The following is a 20,554-nucleotide window of genomic DNA, read 5'->3' on the forward strand; positions in this document are numbered from 1 at the left end:
AGGGACAGAGTCAAGGTCACTAGCCAGTGACCACGTGGAACCAGGAAGGAACCAGGCGATGTCGTGAAGAGTTGCAGGTGAAGGTGAAGCTTGTCGCTGCAGCCAGGAGGACCAGGAAGCGTCGAGGACGACCAGGACCAGGAGGCGAGCTGTCCCACAAAGGCTCTTGCTGTCGGCGGCGTCGAAGTTGGACTAGGACTCACCAAGCCTTGGCAAGCGGAACCCACGTAGAACGAAGGACTTGCTTCTGGTGCAGACCAGGAAGGTCTGGGGTGCTTCTTCTTTGCAGAGAAGCCGGAGCCAGTCTGGAGGAGCCAAACCAGCGCAGAAGATTTCAGGGTGCGTCGTCACAGAGGCCACTAGCCAGCGGGCAAGCAACCGGACAGACGCGGCAAGCAGGAAAATGCTGAAGGGCCCCACGCAGGACTCGTGGAGTGTGGGGGGCTGATCTTCGGTGCAGATGGTGCTTGGGGTTGGGGCTTCTCAATCCCCAGTGCACAACTTCGAGGGTACCTCAGAAGCTGCGCTGTAAGTTACTAGCCACTTTTTCCAGGTAGCCGGTCCCACGTCGCTCGTCGCCTCCACGGATCTCAGCTCTGCTGCAGATGTGGATGAGGGTCGGAGAAGTCTGGAAGTCAAGGCTCTGGTCGGGCTCTGCAGTCGGTTCCTCGTAGAACGTGGGCAAAGCAAAGGGTAGTCTCTTGATGGTGCCTGTTTGCACAGGGTAGCCACTCCTTGGCTACAAGGGAGATTCTTCAGTCTTCTTCTTTCGTCGAATGTCGAAGGTCCAGAGTTTCTGTTCAGTTTTGCAGGTTCAGGATAATCTAAAGTCTTGAGGCCCAACTCCCACTCTTATACTAATCTGGGGGGCTGGGATACCTGCTAGGTCACGCCTTATGGGTGGGACCTGGGAGGGGGTGGTTACACCCACTTCCCTTTGTCCAGTTTCGCGCCAGAGCTGGGGCTGGAGTGCCCCAGCGCCGGTTTGAACTGGACTATGCAAGGAACACCTTGTGTGCCCCAGGCATGTCTCATTCCTTTCAGCCCACCCTGCCCCAATACACTAAAGGCTGTCTGGGGAGGTGCTAGCACCTCCCCAAGCAGGAAACCTATTGTCCAGGCCTCCCTGGCTGGGATCACTCCCAGCAGCAGGAGGTCAGACTTGTGTCTGTGGCAGCAGCATCCATTTTGTGATGCTGAGGCTTTGGTCAGAGGTTACACAGCAAAGTAGGATTTTAACATGTCTCTCCCTCTAGAAGGGAGGAATAATATCCTCATCACCAGAAATGGTATGGGGGTATTATTCCAAAGTGTTAGACACCTTACACGACATGTTTTGATACAGCCCAACCATAGTTACCATAACCGTTTAAGATTATAAGGCACTTTAAGAGTATATGGTAGGCTATATCATAGAACAGCTATAAGGACATGGTTCCGAAAGCTGCAGACAGGCTCAGCTCATGCTAGAGCACCATCTCACATGTTACCAAGCACTCTGCCTCCAGGATTGTTAAGGCCTGCCATAGGAGTGACTGATAGGTACACATGTGTCTATATATAAGGGTAGATATAGGCATACTATATCTAAGCAAGGGGTGATTACACGACCTTGCCCCAGCTGAGTGATCAGCCAGTTGTGTCTGATTGGAAGGCCAGACCAGGGGTGGCATAATACATGCTGCAGCCCCTGGTAGGCCTAGGATACACCTATGCCCTGGGTACCTAAGGTACACTGTACAGGGGCCAATAAGGTGATCCTTACCAATTGGTTATGTACCTAGGGTACATGGAGTCCATTTTACAGAGAGAGCAGACAGCCTGAGACCCTGAATGGCAGGATCTCAGGCCAACTAAGTCGAAAAACCAGCTAGACACTAGGCAAAAAGTTGGGGGTAACCATAGTCAGATATCCACCTTCCTACAGACATTGACCATTGTAAGGGCTGCTAAATTACAAAACTGCCTGGTCCAGGCAGTTTTGTAACTTAGCAGCCCTTTCACTAGGGTTGCCATCCACCACAAACAGGACTTGTCATTTGAATACATCAGAGCAGTTAATCCCCAATCCTGAGTCATGTGGACTTGTGGCATCACATAAAGATGAAAAAACAATGGCAAATGCGCCAACCCTTGTGGAATGCCTCATGTCAAATGCCTTCCCTCACATAAATAGGGACCAGGTTCCCAAGTGCGCTCAAGCATAAAACTTTGGAACCAGTTTATAGCTGAATCTTTAATACCATAGTTCTCAGGGCAATGTAAGAACACCCAGTGATCCATATTGCCAAATGCAGCTGATAGATCTAATAGTATCAGCTCTGCTGGCATATCACAGTACGAAGAGCATCGTAGGTCATCAAATACTGCATTGACTGCATGTTCTGTACTACATTCTGCACAGGAGCCTGTGTGCACAGGTTGGAAAAGACTGATGATCAACCAAGGATGCAAACTTAGTAAATACAACTTGTTCCAGTAATTTGACAAGATATGGTTGTTGGGATACTGTTCTACAAGTCTCTAAACATTCTGGATTGAGTGTTGGTTTCAGCAATTGAAGAATCCTCACTATTTTCAACTCCTTGGGAACTGAGGCTGACAATAGAGTCGTTAATTATACGATGAACCTCAGAATACGTAACTAGCCTCAGCTTCTCACAACTTCTGGCTGGTAGAATATGCCCTCCTGAGCCTGATGGTCTGTTTCTCATCATTCAGCTGAGCAAGTTGGCATAATGTTTTAGAGATCCTTGTCCACAAATCTATTGATATAGAAGTATTATTACTGTCTGAGGTCGACACAAGATGCTCTTTGATATTTTTAATTTCTTTTCAAATTAAATTGTATATGATCGCAAAACATATACCTGCTTGTTGACCTGGGGCATCTCTCATTTAGTCAGTCACCTAGAACAGGGCCTTTGACCTATTTGGAACTCTTATGATTTCATCAGAATATAAAGCAGCTTTAGCTAATTTAATGGCCTTTTATACTCGTCGTTGCAAGAAAGCCACAACATTTTAGCATCTGTCAAATAAGCCCGGCACCAATCTGTTCACCTTATGGAGTTTAAGCCTTGTTAGCCTCAATTCCTCCATCAAACACATTTTGTTGTCTGTGCTTCCCCTGATTAGTATGCTTTTAGAGGGGATCAACTCATCTATGCAGTTTACCAACCACTTGCAGTGGTTGAGTGTCGTCTCAGGAGTATTATCTTGTTTTCTAGGGATCTGATCTTTCATGATTCTCTTCGCCAGTATGTCACCAGTTATGCACCATTTTCACCACAATGCCACATGGTTTAATGGAGGGTTCCAGTTTCAAAGCCCAACCAAACAGGATTACAAAATGATTTGATCTAGGTACCTCAAATGATTGCTGAAAAATGCTGGAATTGTTATCACAGCATACAATATCCAGTATGTGTCCAGCCCTGTGAGTAGAATAACGCTCTGGTGCACTAAAGTTGAACAGGGAAAGTCATCCTTTGAATTTGGGTTGTTATATATCAGTAGGCATATCAAAGTGCGCATTTAGATCCCCGTCAATAATATTTCTAATGTTGAGGGAAGAGATACGGCTTAAATGGGCACTCAATCAATCTGATTCTGCACTTAGACAGCCATGTGGGGGGCTATAGCAAAGAAACACATGCCAAATCAATCCAGTTGGATCGGGCAGACTTGTAAATAGTACCGTCACATCGGCATGAATCTCTTCTCTGTTTTCTCACATTTTCCTATTTGCCCAACTAATGCTAGCCCACCACCCTGCCTTTCCGTGTTTGTTAGCAGTCACTCATTTATATACCAGAGGCACCAATTAGTTTTAATCCTAAAACTCTTTTCCTTTAACCAGGATTCAGTTATACACAACAGATGCAATTAACTCTGTATCTAATCATTTGTACTTTGATAAGTTTTCCCTGCTGAGCAAGTATTTATTAGCACTGAATATTAAGCCCAAGAACATAGCCCACTGGTAGTATAGCTCAAATGTGACTTGCCGTGCAAATGCCTCTGCAAAGGCAATATCTCTGGCCACCGGTTGATGCTTGGTCATGGACTGGTGGAGACAGGCTTGCCTTTAGCACACCTTTGGCGCAGACATGCATGCACAGAAAAGCAAGCACCTGCTGCTTTAAATAGGCATCCTCGGTCATAATCAGCCTGAACCAACTTGATTGCCTCCCAAAATGGTGCCAAATATTTGCCCCAACAAGGAAGTCAGGTTAATCGCAAGCTATCCAGGAGTAGAACCAGCACTTACAAGCTGACGATTCACTTAACCACTACTGCATGTGCCAGAAGTACATCTAGTTAAAAGAAACATATAAAAAGAATTCAACTATTGAAAACCGGGCCGGTAAACAATCTTTTCATAGGTCAAATATAGTTGGTCGCACTCTGCTCGTCACACCAGCAAGTTGCCCCAAGGAACTGTGGTCAATGTAGTGGCGACGGCGAGTACGCCTATGCCACGGTGTGTATAGAAAAGTATGTGTCGCATTAGCCATCCCTGGACACGTGTTTCGAGGTAGTTGCCTCTCGTCAGCAGGGAGCAGGTAAGTGTATAGGGGTGCCGCGTGGACTGCCAAAAAGTAATTAAAACAGGTAGAGTACCTCTCATGGCGCGCAGGTGCAGGTCCAAGGCTCGTCAGCCCGTTGGCTCAAGGGAGCCGTAAATAAATCAAATATAGTTGGTCGCACTCTGCTCGTCACACCAGCAAGTTGCCCCAAGGAACTGTGGTCAATGTAGTGGCGACGGCGAGTACGCCTATGCCACGGTGTGTATAGAAAAGTATGTGTCGCATTAGCCATCCCTGGACACGTGTTTCGAGGTAGTTGCCTCTCGTCAGCAGGGAGCAGGTAAGTGTATAGGGGTGCCGCGTGGACTGCCAAAAAGTAATTAAAACAGGTAGAGTACCTCTCATGGCGCGCAGGTGCAGGTCCAAGGCTCGTCAGCCCGTTGGCTCAAGGGAGCCGTAAATAAATCAAATATAGTTGGTCGCACTCTGCTCGTCACACCAGCAAGTTGCCCCAAGGAACTGTGGTCAATGTAGTGGCGACGGCGAGTACGCCTATGCCACGGTGTGTATAGAAAAGTATGTGTCGCATTAGCCATCCCTGGACACGTGTTTCGAGGTAGTTGCCTCTCGTCAGCAGGGAGCAGGTAAGTGTATAGGGGTGCCGCGTGGACTGCCAAAAAGTAATTAAAACAGGTAGAGTACCTCTCATGGCGCGCAGGTGCAGGTCCAAGGCTCGTCAGCCCGTTGGCTCAAGGGAGCCGTAAATAAATCAAATATAGTTGGTCGCACTCTGCTCGTCACACCAGCAAGTTGCCCCAAGGAACTGTGGTCATAGGCCTTGACCACATATGAATACTAGGACTTCCTCATACAATCGAATATTGCATAGACGTACATGCATCTGTTTTAAATAGCCACCCATGGCCATAATAAGCTCCAGACAACTAGAGCACCTCCCAAAATGGCGGCGGATATTTGTCTCAACCAGAAAGTCAGGTTGATTCCAAGCGATACAGGCCCGGAAGTCAGGTTGATTCCAAGCGATACAAGCCAGGAAGTCAGGTTGATGCCAAGCGATCCAGGCGTAGTCTCTGCGCTTACTGGCCGACAGCTCACTTAACCACTATGGGATGGCCAGGAATACTGCTTGTTTAAAACACACAAACATAATTCAACTGTTAACAAATACATGGCCAGGAAATATCCTTTTTGGTAGGAGACAGTAGGTCTCTTTCTCACAACTAAGAATAGTAAATTAGCTTCCAGTGTAATTCCACTGCTGCAGACAGGGGAGCACAGCTGATGACGTGATGAACCAAGCATACTGGGCATTAAAGTCTAAATTACTGAACTAGATTTACCATGCCCGCTAATTTCATGAATTCAAAAATAGGTGTGGTGTCTGCATCTCTACTATTTGAAAGTTTCTCCTCGGTTGCCATTACTCATTCATGGTCCTCCCTTTACAAGGTCAGGCTAATGCAGTCGTCAGAATACTATGTAAGTAGTTCAGTTTCAAATAGTAAATCTCACCCAAGCTTAGATCTACAGATATCAAAATAAGGGTCTTGTATAGTGGTGAAACCTTAAAATTGCTAGCAGTAAAGCACTTGTCCTGAGTGACAACCTTCAGAATTTACATGGGGGTGTAAGTGAAAACAACTTGTAAATCATGTCTGACATTTCTGATTGGAAGCTTCTAATACAATCACATTCTTTAAACATCTTTATAGCATATAGGTTAGTGGCCTAAAGACTATTTTAAGGGCCTGCAACATAGCTGGTGCACAAGATGTAGCCCTTTAGTATTTGTCTTTTGACCCTTCACCCACAGTAGCGGCTGCTATTAATGACAAGTGGTAGAGGGTGAGGGTAAATGACAAAAAATAAAAAAGTACTTACCTGCCACTGCCGGCTGCCATCTCCATTTTCTTCTGCTCCAGTCCGGACTCCCGACTCCCCATGGGCTGGTGCACACTGCGCAGGCTCCTAGAAGCAAATCGAGACGTTGCTGTCATGCTGGTAATACTATTTGCCAGCATGAGAGCAGCACCGTGATTGGTCTGAGCGGGCTTGTTTGACACTCACTCAGGGACTGTACCTCTTCTCCAACTGGCTGTGCAGAGATCTAAGTGTGCGTGTCAGTTTGGCCATCCATAGACAGCCGGCCAAACTGAGATGCACACTTACAGTGTACACTACTCCTTCTAACCCTGCTGTCATCGTGGCCCCACCCCACCCTAGGCTGGCTCAAGCGCCGTAAGAAAAATAAAAACATAATATCATGGTTTATTATCATTTTATTTTTCACGTTTCCTTCTGCTGGGTCCTCTTGGAGCCTTAAAGAAGTTTGGCATTTGCTACAGTTGTCCAGATATAAGGCCTCATGTGCAGTTCAGAAGAAGGAAAAATCCTCAAATTTCTGGTGGAAATTCTAAATATGAAATCAGAATCCACCAGCTGAATAAAGTCCACAATACTACCCCTATGCTGGAGGAAGTTCCACTGGTGGATTCTGCACTTTTATTTTAGAGTTTCCCACTGAAATTGTAGGAGTTCCCTCAAACTCTAAATGATGCCCTACATTTTAAGAATGCCATTATCATATAATATCATTAAGTACTGTTTGAATAGTAGAAGTATTGTTTGTTATGTTGTATAACTTAGCGTTTACATAGCTCAGTTTTGGCATTGCTTATGCCTCGTAGCGCTGTGAGCTGTCTGGATGGTGTGTTTCTGCTGGGCTCTGTAGATTACACCGCAGCTGTTTATTATAAAAAACACTAAAATACACAATGTGAGTCTGTCTAGGCCACACTATATTACTACATTTTGAAGCTTCTGTTTGAATTTGTCATGCAAAATATTATGTTATGTAGCCATCATTTGTATATCACATTCCACCATTATTTTGGCACAGTCAGCATTTTATTAATCGTTGGGCACTTCACGCACAGTTGTGGGATTTCCATCCATTAATTGAGTGTGTTAGTTGACTGTGTATAGTTAGTAGAGATTTGTATAGCTTTTAGTTTAGTAAAACATTATGTTGGATAATGTGAAAGTAAAGTGAGTTTAATTCTGCTCAAGATCTTTGTAGTGTGCAATGTGTACGGATGGGTTGTGTTTTATTTTTTAGCTCTACATGTCCCACGAAAGACTGGTAACACAAATCTTAAGCATCTTTATTTTAAACTATAAATTGTTTCTACTTTACTTCTCTGCACACTGTAGAGTCTGTAATTTCTGTTTTTCATTCATACTTAAGAGGAACACTGGCAAACTTAAATCATCAGGTTCCCAGACCACTATACATATTTTTACAAGAGAATTAGTGTTTTGATTGAGGCAACTAGAGGCAGGTAGCACTTCTCGGAGCAAAAAACAGATTAAGGGTTTCCCTGATAGCGGTAATGTATAGAGCTTAGCGCATGTTGTGCACCAAGTGGTAGAGAAGAGTGAGCCTTAATAAAAATGTCAGGCATTTACAACAGGCTGGTGGCTTTGAAAGGCTAGTGGCACTGGGACCAAGTGAAGTGGCAGTAGAGAAGAACTCAAGCTTACTCAGTGTTGACTGCTGTTTACCAATGATAGCTTGCCTACTACTTTTATTTATTTGCCTGTATTGTTCATCCTGAATTATGAAACTTTTATTCTTGCAGTTTTCTGAAACATCCATTTGTTCAGTAATGTCTTGCCCAAATTGGTGAAACTAGACCCCAAACCATGGCGTGCTGTGACAGTGGACGTGTGTGGCAATACATTTTCTCAGGATGTTTGTGATTTTACACAAGTGACCAGTTTTGTGAGCTTTGTGACTTCTCATAAACCTTGCAATATGATTTGGTATGATTTGTTTTATGTCAAGCCTAGCCCAGTGATTGTCCTATGAGAAAAGGATAACAATTTTAATCGCAGCAGAACTGCATATTGTGCACATGGATTAGGCAGCTCTACAGAGATGCACTACTGAGTTCCCCACAGAATGAGAACTTAGAAGTTATCACAATTAACTCTTCTGTTCAGGGTCACTAGGTTACAGCAAAGCAACAGCCTAGCATTCTGTGACCCGGAGATCAGTCCATAGCAAATTACTATATAGTTTAGGTGCAGAAACAACAATGTTTGATAAAAATTGTCCCACCAATCTCTATTAGCCAATAGTTCACAAAGCAACACCCTAGCATTCTGTGACCCAGAGATCAGTCCATAGCAAATTACTATACAGTTTAGGTGCAGAAATAACAATGTTCGATAAAAATTGTCCCACCAATCTCTATTAGCCAATAGTTCACAATCTATAGGTCTCAGGTGTATGGAATTACCTGGTTGGGAATGCACTCAGATTCACTGGGTGTAGGAGTGCCGGTAAAGGGGGCACAGGGTGATTTGTTCCATTCACTGGGGCTTGTTTGAGCAACCCAGCCCTGTCTCCTCCTCTCAGCCGTCAACCGGCTGGCACCGACGCAAGTCGACAAGGACGCCTCCAGCAGTTGCAGTGGAAAGATCTCCCTCCTTCAGACTGGCGTTATCACTGAAGTGCAACAAAGGTAAGTCAGCACAGAACGTCTGCCTCTTTCTCCGTGGTGATCTTATAATCCGTCTGCCTTTGCTACATGGTTGATACTGGAAAATCATAGAAGAGCCTTTTTCAGTCATGCTTGACTCAACAACAAGAAGGGGGACTCAGGACACTTCAAGCATCTTCTCGTCACTCTCCCTCGCATACTCTGCTTCCTCTGGACTACTCCTTACACCATTTTCGCCAGCTGGGTTCTCCACGGGCAGGCAGACTCCTGCAGGAAAAGGCTCCTTCCCCTACCCTCTTAGCAGGCAGGCTACTCCAAGGTCACTGCAGACCCACAGTTTTCCCTTCACCTTCAGTGATACCAGTCTTGGAACACAGTGGCTCTTTTCCACGTGCAGTGAGGCAGGTCAGACTGGAACAAAGTAGGGAAGTTTAGGACCCACTTTTATATCGTATTTTCCAGACAAGGGGTGTAGATCCACTGTGTGAGTTTAGATACAGTTTTGCATTGTTTCTTTTCATAGTTCATCTTTTCTCAGTAGCGCAGACACATTCTAAATGCAAGATGATGGCTCCTCACTGCAGGTAGTGCTAATGCTGGCTCCACAAGATGAGCTTAATAAGTGTAGAGTTCTGCTCCTGGATCTCATTCACCTTTCAGGATGGCCACACAAGAAAAACAAAGGACCCAGTCTCTTCCCAGAAACTTCTTTCAATAGCAACTGTCTGTGCTGACTCAGCATCATCCCCCTATCATTAACCAAATAGCAGCGCTTAAGGACTAACCAAAAGTCCCTTGCTAAAAGGTCACATAGAATTTCTGACAGCAGTCTGTCTCCATCTGGGCACACTTGTTTTCTAGGGTTACATCCTCATGCTCAAGGAATGCAGGTAATGCACTTCCACTGTCGGGGGTATGTTTCTCAATCTCCATGTTGTCTTGACAGACCAGAGGAGATCCAAAATGGACCCCACTGATAAAAGCAAACATAGACACTCACAAACAATATGGAGTACTGCTACCATATGACATACGTGTTCACACACACAACATTCACAGAGGGAAGTCAGCGCAGGGTTTGTTTATGACAGGCGAGTGGAACTTTACTCAAGCAGGCCTTTAGGCCTCGTAATAATATCTCTGAACAGGTAAAAAGCCCTGCATTATGTCGCCACCACTGACTCTCCATGATCACGGATGCAAATGGTGGTCTTGTGCCTAGCCAAGGGTAATCTTTTGGTGCCCCTACAAGGTCTCAAAGTCGATTTTGGGCCCAGTCCTCTAGATTGAATGCAGGTTTTTGTTTGTTAATGCCAAAATAAGGTCAGGCTATCACTTGCAGGTGGGAGACTCCGGGCAGAGGTACATACCCTTTTGCATGCAATGGGAAGTTTCCCTCCCCGCACATGACCGCAACAAAGTTCCTATCCTTTGCCCCATCAAAAGCCTGTAGAGAATATCCGTGTATGGGCAGAGCCTAAGTTTGCCTCTCAGTACTGCTTCCTAAAGTTCTTTTCCTGATGATCTGATAAGGTCTAGTGACAGTTGGGTTGTCAAGCCAGATCAAAAAGTGTAACTGCCCACTGTTATACTTGGCTCCGGGATGTGCCTATGCTGATACAAAGTGTGACAGGTTGTCTGATGTCACAGTTGTGGCATCCAAAAAATGCAATGAGCCAACCTGCCTCCCCATTGCTTATTAAGAAACGGAAGCACAGAGGTAGAGTGAGAGCGAGAATTAAATTTGAGAGATGCCCACTTATGATCTATCATCTAGGCTATACTCAATGAAGGGTGTGGGAAAACGTCTCCACATTCTATTACGAGAAACGGCTGTCTGTCATATTTGCTGTAATGTACTAGGTAGGCAGTTGTATTGAACCCACAGAAATTGTGACCGATATGTTTGTAGTTTTATGGAGATCAATTTCATACAGCGATTGCTATCAAATAGAATTATAATTATTTATGTATATATATATTTTTGGTGTTTCATGCAAAGGGATAGCCCTGAATCTCCTTTTTTTAATTCTAATACTTTATGAACTATTAAACAATCCAGCCCTGGTGGAAAATTTAAGGTAGAAGATCTTCTATTTGCCTTGTTCTGACCTGGATGATTGTGTCTTTTGTCTAAATGCTTTTTCATTTTTGCTATTCTGCAGAGGTTCCAAGTAAATGGGGCCTGGTGATGGAACGCTTGATGGTCCTCTATGGGAAGTTCTCCAGTGTCCTCCACCAGATCCAGGCCTTTATCTGGAGGCTGCTAGAGCTGCACCTCCTCAAACTAGTGGCTCTCTACACAGTATGGGTGGCCCTCCTAGAGGTAAGTGGAAAGAAGCTTAGACCTTTCAGATTGTGTTCAAATAACAAACTCCTCACAATCTAATTTTATCTTAGGTAAATGTATTTTTATACCCAGCTCAACCCCTCCGTTTATCTCAATTCAAGCATACCAAATCTTGACATATAAGAACTTTGAGGTGCAGGTCAGAAAAAGGTGCTGACTACGCCAAATTTATTTCTGCAAATTCATGAGAGGGCATGGCTGGATATGCACAGTTTACATCATGAGCTACTGTAAGCCTTATATATTATGGAGGACATGGATACCTTGCAGATTGCAAATCATGGGTTGCTAGTGTAAATGTTTGTAAATTTACGATGTGGAATACCAATGATTTTTGGTAAATTACAAGCAAGTGGAAGCATCAAGGCGGTGTGTGTTATGGATTGTTGTGACTGTGTTATAGATTGTTGATGGTCCCAAATGTTTGCGCTTGGAAAGTAACAGATCGCTCTGGACCCAGAATGAACTTCGCACTTAAGACAATTAAAAAATGCCTGCAAAAGTCTCAGCCACTGGAAATTGCTTGGGTTGCCTTGCAGTTCATCATTTATTTTGCCCACTGTGCCTCTGCAAGTGTGGCGGAACCATATGCAAATCAGCCTGCCACCTTATTTTGACCTTAGATTCACATGTAAAGGACCACAGTGTGAGGGTTCAAACATCAACACATCATAGGTGTTAAGAAGAAGTTGGTCTGAATTTGGTAGCTTTTAGAATTGTGTGAAACTCGGGCCCCTCAGACATACTCATGTTGAAGTGAAGACGAGTAACTCCCCAAGTATTTCCTGGCATGTTTTATATGTGCCCCCTCTCAGAGTCCTGCAGGAGGCTAGTCATGCCCTGTCAATTACTTCACCTCCATGAGAAATAATCTACTTCATGTCTATCCTTAGCTCATCAGAGGATCTTCCTCATTGCTGCCTCCACGTTAGAGCACTGATATTCTGTATTCCTGTATTATATAAGGCAATAGTCTACTAATCTTAAAACCCAATTCCCTATAATTCAACATGTCTCTCTTTTTGTAGACCCAACTTGAAGCCGTGTATTATATTCAAAACTCCATCCTCGGTTCAGAGGACCCATGACTTGTATAGTATTGAGAAGTTTTTGTAAAACTATAATGCCCGCCTGAGGCCATTTCAGAGATCAAGCCCCCATGGACTACCTGATTTCTGCCCCCAGATGGAATGAAGCCATCAAGATCAATGCCTGTGCAATATTTACCTATTTAGGTAATGTATTAAGCACAAGCATTTACTCTCAAGGAGTCTCTTGGTGCCATCCATAATTTCTTGATAATAAAGCTGTTACCTGCAAGCTGATCTGATCTAGAAGGGGATCTACTTGTCAGGGTTGGAAATTAACCAGGTGTTCAACTTTATGTGAAAGTTAAACACGGATATGTGTGTACGATTATTTAAAGTGCAATGGATGAGTTATTTTTTTTAACCATCTCCTAAGTTACAAGTCGTTCTACTCTAGCCAGATCGGTATTCCACTAGTTGGACACCATGAATGCCAATGTTCCCGTTCCAGACCTTGCTGTCTCGGTCCTTCTGGACTTCAGTGTGCTGGTCCTCAAAAAGCTCTGCGAATGAATGCCAGAGTTTTGACATTTCACGTGGTGTAACCATGGTATCACTGATTTAGGGGCCATTGTATATTATCTGTAACCCCACTCTATTCATATCTGTTTATTTCCTGCTAAAGCTCTCAGATGTCTGTCACAAATGCCACATGTTAATACTACACGTTTCTCAGCACAAATAGAAATGGAATACCCCTGATTGTAATTCCATAAATAGCACAAATAACTTGAACTGAGCCATTAGCTGCTCCAAGGCAAGCCATTCTCCATTTGGTAAACCAACAGAAGTCAGCCAACGGAAAAATCAGTGAATTTCTGTGCTTTTCATATCATATTTTAAGTTGAGCAGGCACCCAACCTCCTCCGGTAACCTGCACCCAAAACCACGTGTGCGGCCTCAATGTGCATGGCATTTTTCAAAATTACTTTGCGTACCACAGGAATTCTGCAGTACCACATGGGGGTCAGTGCTGGGTCCCTTAGTAGTACCACAGTATCAACGATAAAATATTTTTTACAATTTTTATTGCTGGCACGTTGGCCCAGGGGCAAGGGGGTCAGGGTGTGCTCAGCCTGCCCCATTATGGGCCCTTCTCAGATTTTTTCAGGACTCTTGGACAGAGTCCTGTATCAGTGGCCGCTACGTTTTCTGCAATGTTGCAGCCAGACAATCCGATTGTTTCTGTACTGCTGAACAGGTACCAATGCCGCAGTGCTGATATGGCTAATGCAATTTTGGTACCACAAAACCAACCATCCAAATCGCTCTAACTTTTTCTGAGGGTTAACCTAACCTGATCCTCTCTTTAAAGACAAATTCCTTGAAAACAACTGAATGCATTTAAACCAAATTACAAAAAAACACACTTTTGGATTAAAATTGAAACTTTGCTAGATTGGTGTTGTTTCCTTCAGCTATTTTTTTTCTTTATGGGAATGCAAGCTTTCTTATGAGAATTCAAATAGCAAAATATACTTTTGCGATTTCCCCCTTTTCCTTTGCCCCCTTGCTCAAAACTTTCCAGTGGGGATGTGCAGCCCCTCTCTCATTTAAAATAAGGTATGGCCCCCCTGGGGCGGGGTCCCAGGTTCCTATGAATATTTGGGGAGGAGGGCCACATGCCCCTTTCTCTTTTTTACTCATAAAATATGGCCCGGGATGGGGCCCTGGGGCCTATGAAGGCTCTGCTAGGGGGTGCCGCGGGGCCCTCGTCTGCTTTTTAAGAAAATACGGCCCTGGAGGATGGGTTTCCTAGGGCCTAATGACGCTTGGAAAGGGTTGGAGGTCCCTGGGGCCTAATAAGGCTCTGGGTCAGGACCCCTGTGGCCCCATCTGCTTTTTAGTTGAATTTTGCCCCAGAGGGATGGGGTCCCCGTGGCCTATGAGGCTCAGGGAGTGAGGCCACATGGCCCCCTCCCCTTTTTAATGGAATTTGGCCCCAGGGAAGGGGTCGTTGGGGCCTATTAAGCCAAGGGGAGGAGGGCTGCTTGCCCTCCACCTCTTAATATAAATGTTTTGGCACTGGGGGGATGTGGTCCCCAGCGCCTAAAGACCAAACTTATGCCACATACGCCAAAGGCTGTGCGCGACGTGGGGTTGGCAGCCTGCGGCCAGGCCCTGTTCAGCAATGGGCATTGCGGGATTGAGGCCCTGCGGGCAACCTCTCACCCTACATGGCCAAATGCCCCGTGCAGCCTGGAGTTGGCTGTCTGTGGGGGGCAGGGGCTTTGTGTAAGGAAGTGGGTTTCTGTTGCAGTAACCCCCCCACGTTTTGCCTGACACCTGATGCACTTTTCCTTGGTGTGCCCTGGGTCCCTGCCAACCAGGTACCCAGGGCCTATGTTCCTTCCCTAAAAACTGTACTAAAGCCTAAACCCAATTGGCATCTCTGGCCACATGTCAGCCCCTGGTAAATGGTACCCTAGGTACCCAGGGCATTGTGACCAGAGAAGACCCCTAAGGGCTGCAGCACTTATTGTGCCACCCTTAGGGGCCCTGTACCCTGACACACACACACTGCCCTTGCAGGCTAAGTGTCCTGGTACAGAACTAAACACAGAGTCGACATGGCACATATCCCTGTGTGCCATGCCCACAAACCCATTGCCCTGGCATACATCAGCCACCCCTCTAGCTGGGTGCCCTATGCCAGTCGTGAGGACACAGGTGCATGAGCCCTGTGCCCCTACAGTACCCAGGGCCATTCCTGGGCACTGTAAGTGCAGTGATGCCATTAAGAGTATATGGTGCTGGGAGGTTGTCATTACGAACTCCACAGCACCAGAATGGCTACACTGAAGACTGACAAGTTTGATATCATACTTCTCAGCACATTAAGCCCACACTGATGCCAATGTGGCATTTAATGTAAAAAGCACTACAGAGGGCATCTTAGAGATGCTCCCTGAAACCTAACCTACAAACTACGTCTTGTCTGAGAGGCTGCCTAGGCTGCCACACAGCAGACATGTTGCTGGACCCCTAGGTGAAGAGTCCTAGCTCTCCTGGGCCTGCAACAATGCACATCCTGGGCGAGGTGCTAGGTCTCCTCCCCCAGGATGGGCAGGGGGAAGCTTCAAAGGCATGCCACCTTTGTGAGCTTCTCCAGGCCACTTGATGTACTCAGCAACTGGCCCCCACCGGTTCTGACCCCACTCTGGCAGGAAGACTGTCGGGAAACCCTACGTGAGAAAGGGGGTGTGCCAGCCTGTGCCAACTCCACCCCTCAGGTGGAGAGGCGAGGTGAAGCACAACTCCGGGCTCCGGCCATCTTGAGGATGGGGAGCCCTGCCCAATCACAGCTAGGCTCCTGCCCCCCTCCCACCGGAGAGGAGCAGTATAGGGGGTGTACTCACCCCAGGACAGGGACCCATTGGTCCCTGCCCTCACCCTACCTGTAACGCCCCTAAATTTAGTATTTATCGGCACCCTGAACCTTCCTTCCTCAGATCCCGATTCGAAAACAAGCAAGAAGATCAAGAAACCAGAAGACCCGCCGCGCAGCTGCTAACAAGAGGACAACACCAACTGACTTGGCCCCAGCCCTACCGGCCTGTTGATCCTTGAACCTGCTCCTGTGGAACTCCGGCGTCTTCAGTGGTCAGCACCCTCAAAAACCCTGGAGGACCTGACCACCTTGAGACTCTACCAAGACTGGGACTCCCACGAGCAGTGGTTCTGCTCAAACAGCAGTACCCCTTGTGCCAGCCAGGAACCGCGAAACCAGCACATTCTGCACCCGCCGAGCCCGGCCTGTGCCCGAGGGGACAAGGACCCTGAGGACGTCCCCCCGGCGATTCTGACCTGGAATCCAGTGCCCAAGGACCCTTCTCGACGACCCAGACGACGCCTGCAGCCTCAGAACCAGGGACACCTCCAACTGCGACCAGCAGGGGGTAAGATTTTCCGACGTCAAACGACACCCCTGCACCCGGCGCCCCACGGTCCCCTGTGCCCAACTCCTGGGTGCCTACCTATCCTCCAAGATCCCAACTTACCCCTCGAGGTGTTGATCGCTCCTGAAGATCTTCCGTCCCCGAGCCTGCAGCCTTTGTTCACTTCCCAAGATCTCCATTGAATAACATTGAGCGCCCGATGGCTCAAAAGCACCCTGCACCCAGCCGCCCGAGTGCCCCTGGCAGTGCAACCTATGTCCTAATCTACTTCCCCATTTGCTCTGAGCAAGTGACCAGGAGCCCAGCTCCCACAGCCGCATGGCCTACTCGCCAGCAGCCACCAACCGAAGGCCCCCTGCCTCTCATTGGATAATATTGGGCCTAACTACCTCTGCACCCGACTGCCTCTTTGCTGCTGAGGGTGTACCAACTGTACCTACCTGACCCTGGGAGATCCCTGAGTCTATGCCCAGACCCTTAACTCTGCCTGTCGAGTACTTACCTAAAAGCCGATAACTCACTTTCCTTCCATAGGCTAACATTGACTGGTTTCACTTGGAAATTCTTCTAAGTATGGAGTTTTGGAACTTTAAAATATTCATCTAAAATCAGCCGAATAACGAATTCCGATTTATTCACCTGTTATCAGGAGAGACCTCCGTGCTGCATCTTGTAGCTCAGTACTGACCCTGAAAAGTAATTTTAACCGCACTTACCAGTAACTCGAATTTTCTTCCATAGGAAACCATTGACTGTTTTTCGGTGAAATTTCTTCTGTGTTGATTTTTGCAAACTACAAATATTCTTTAAAAATCGTACCAACTATGAAAACGTAATTACTTAACTGTTTTAGATAGATGTCCCAGTACTGAGCCTAGGAGCCCAGCACTGGATTACAAAAGTAACAAGAACATACTTTACTCGTAACTTGAATTTTCTTCCATAGGAAACCATTGACTGTTTTTCTGTGAAATTTCTTCTGTCTATCTTTGTAAACTACAAATATTCTTAAAAAATCGGACCAACTATGAAAATGTAATTACTTAACTGTTTTAGATAGATGTCCCAGTACTGAGCCTAGGAGCCCAACACTGGATTACAAAAGTAACAAGAACATACTTTACCCGTAACTTGAATTTTCTTACATAGGAAACCATTGACAGTTTTTCTGTGAAGTGTCGATTTTGCAAACTTATAAATATTCCTTAAAAATCGCTAATGGTAATTTGATCAGATAAAGTTTCTAAGTGTCAACTTTTAAAATAGCAAAATATTGCTTAAAAATCACAACAGTAACTAAAACGTATTTACTCACTTGTTTCCAAGAACTGTCCCAGGACTGAATCTAGGATCCAGTCCTGGAGTTAGACAAGTAATCCTGAAAGTAATCAATTGCATATAACTTAAAATTCCCATTGAGCTCAATGTATTATTGTGTTAGAAATTGTGTTGCCTATTGCAACAAACTGTAACTATTACCTACAAAAGTCAATTGCATATTGCAAAGTATTTAACTAAAGCATCTCATTCTGAGAAAGTATATTTTAATACCTATTGTTGGTTCTAAAATAAAACAACTCTATATTTTTATTATACAAACCATTGGCCTAGAGTTCAGTTCTTGAGTGTGTGAGACCATTTGCTGACTAAGTGTGTACAACAAATGCTTTACACTGTCCTCTGATACTGCCTTACTGCTCGACCAAGCTACCACTTTAGAGAGTAAGGTTATATCTAACTTTAGCCTCTGCCAAACCTCTGGGGACTGTGGACTCTATACACACTGTACCTATTTGGGAACAGTATATATAGAGCAACTTTCTCACACTTAGTCACAGGGCCTGGCCGCAGGTAATTAGCAGGGCAGAGCGAGCGAGAAAGTCAGTTATAGTTACTTTAGAGCATAAGTTATAATTACTTCAGATAACTTTAACTGGTGAATTTCTGTGGTTTTTAGAGTTTAAAATGTTACATTGCTACTTAACTTGTCACTTAACTGTAACTTTACTTTAACCTTTGTGTTTTTTTGATTGAATATCTGTAGATAGCTGGCTCTGAATATGGTATACCACTAAGTGGTTATAACGTGCACTGAGTCCAGAGATTCCCCCAGAAGTGTACAGGGCTCAATGTAAACCCAACGTGCTCTATTAGTAGTGTGGGCAAACAGCCTTAGACCTAACACAGAGGAGTGTAAGGCGGAGATACATACAACATTACTGGATACGGATCCCCCCGCACACAGCGCTACCATATAAGCATCCATGTATATGCACATACATTTCTAGGTGGATGCCTGGTCAAGCACGCTACTTAGGTACATATTGCACATATATGGACAACAAAGGACAGTCTTTTTTGTTATCCTCAATAAAGTTGGAGATGGCATATTTGTGATATAGAATGTCAATATTGTTACATAATTAATATCACTGTGATTACTTGACGCCTCATCAGTACTGTATCTGCTTTCTCTTTATTTCTTCATATGTGAATAGTCACCCATAATATTGTCAATATGATACAGTTAAATGACATTTTTTATCTGTCTTTTTGGAAACCAATAACAAATAATCCAACAAAAAAAACACAGAGGAGTGAAAGACATTTATTGCACACACACAGACCAATAAGGGATTTATGACTTTTTTTTTCAGGGACTCCAGCAATAATGCAGTTCATTTACTGGCTAAACCTTTCAACCTGGCTATTGGTTTGTGGGTAGTAGGGGTAGTGAACTTATAAGTCACTCCACACTCCTCCCAAATGTGTTTCTAGTATGTAGAAATTAAGTTTGGTCCTCTGTCTGATACTACCTCCTTAGGAAAACCAACCCTGGTAAAGATACCAAGGAGGGCCTTGGCCACTGTTAGAGCAGTAGTGGTCCTAAGTGGAATAGCTTCAGGATACCCAGTGGCATGATCCACTACCACTAGAATATATCTGTTCCCTGAGGCTGTCTGAGGGTCCAAGGGGCCAACAAAGTTGACTCCCACCCTTTCAAAGGGTACCCCAACCACTGGAAGTGGAATTAAGGTGGCCTTTCAGTGGCCTCCTGCCTTACCACTGGCTTGGCAGGAGACACATGACTGACAAAAGTCCTTCACCTTTTGAGACATCCCTAACAAGTAGAAGTGATTAACTAATCTACTCCATGTTTTATCCTGACCAAGGTGCCCAGCTGGGGGATATCATGGGCCAAAGTAAGGAAGAACTCTTTAAACCTCTGAGGTAGTACCACTGTCCTGGTTGTACCAGGTTTAGGGTCTCTCGCCTCAGTGTATAGGAGTCCATCTTCCCACTAGACCCCGTGGGTGCCAGTGATATCACCCTTTTACTGTGCAGCAGCTTGCTGCTTCAGGCTCTCAAGAGTAGGACAGGTTTCATGTCCCTGGCACAGAGCCCCTGGGCTCAAGAGCTCTCCAGTGTAAGGCCCAAGCTCCTCAGACTCAGTTCCCTCTGAGGATAACAAGTCCTCTTCCTGAGAAGAGGGGCTCTGACTTGGAATCTGTTTAGAAGTTGGTCCCCCCAGTCTTCTTGCCTTTTATCTTAGTTCCAGTACCTCATTTTCTCTTTGAGCTCTACTCTGTGCTCTGGTTTTCACAAAATTCCATTCTGAGAGTCCTAGCATGGTTGCATGGGTTCTCAGTTCGAATTCAGCCCAAGGGGCAGCCCGCAAATCATTTCCAAGCAGACAGCCTACAGGGATGGTTGGGTACACCTCCACTTCCTTCTTTCCAACTACTTCCGCCCCCCATTGTCCTCCTCCGCTACCTTGGAATCATCTTAATCAACTTCTTCCCCATTTAGTGACGTTTTATTTGCCCTGGCCTTGTCATTCTCTGCCAGCAACTGCTGGAGATGGGCTTTTGTGGCTTTAGTGCCCATGGTTTAAGTTTCCATGCTTTGCACAGTTCTTTGAGTTGGGTTACTCTCAGATGTGCATAGGGGCCCAGGTTGAGCCCCTGGAAGGTCCCTGGATTTTCTGACATGGTATTTAAAGATGTTGGGGTTTTATTAAGGACTTAAAAAATGCAAAAGGACTACTAAGGCCTAACTACTTTACTGATTTTTATTCTTAAACAGCGGGGAACTTAGCCAAGACCCTAACACTAGTTTAACAAATTTGGGGAAAAAACTAAAATTGAAAAAATAT

The 20,554-nt window shown here is 45.3% G+C and overlaps 1 protein-coding gene across 4 annotated transcripts in view; it reads left to right on the forward strand.

Moving 5' to 3' along the window:
• The window catches only part of PIEZO1 (piezo type mechanosensitive ion channel component 1 (Er blood group)), an 854,808-nt gene that overhangs the window by 586,970 nt on the left and 247,284 nt on the right, over nt 1-20,554 (forward strand). For all 4 annotated transcript variants that reach the window (XM_085638610.1, XM_085638612.1, XM_085638613.1 and 1 more), the window contains one exon: nt 11,227-11,387. In XM_085638610.1, the coding sequence (XP_085494736.1) occupies nt 11,227-11,387 (161 nt within the window). The remainder of the gene's footprint in view (nt 1-11,226; nt 11,388-20,554) is intronic.

The sequence above is a fragment of the Triturus cristatus genome, chromosome 12 (assembly GCF_964204655.1).
Source record: "Triturus cristatus chromosome 12, aTriCri1.1, whole genome shotgun sequence".
Lineage (NCBI taxonomy): Eukaryota > Metazoa > Chordata > Amphibia > Caudata > Salamandridae > Triturus > Triturus cristatus.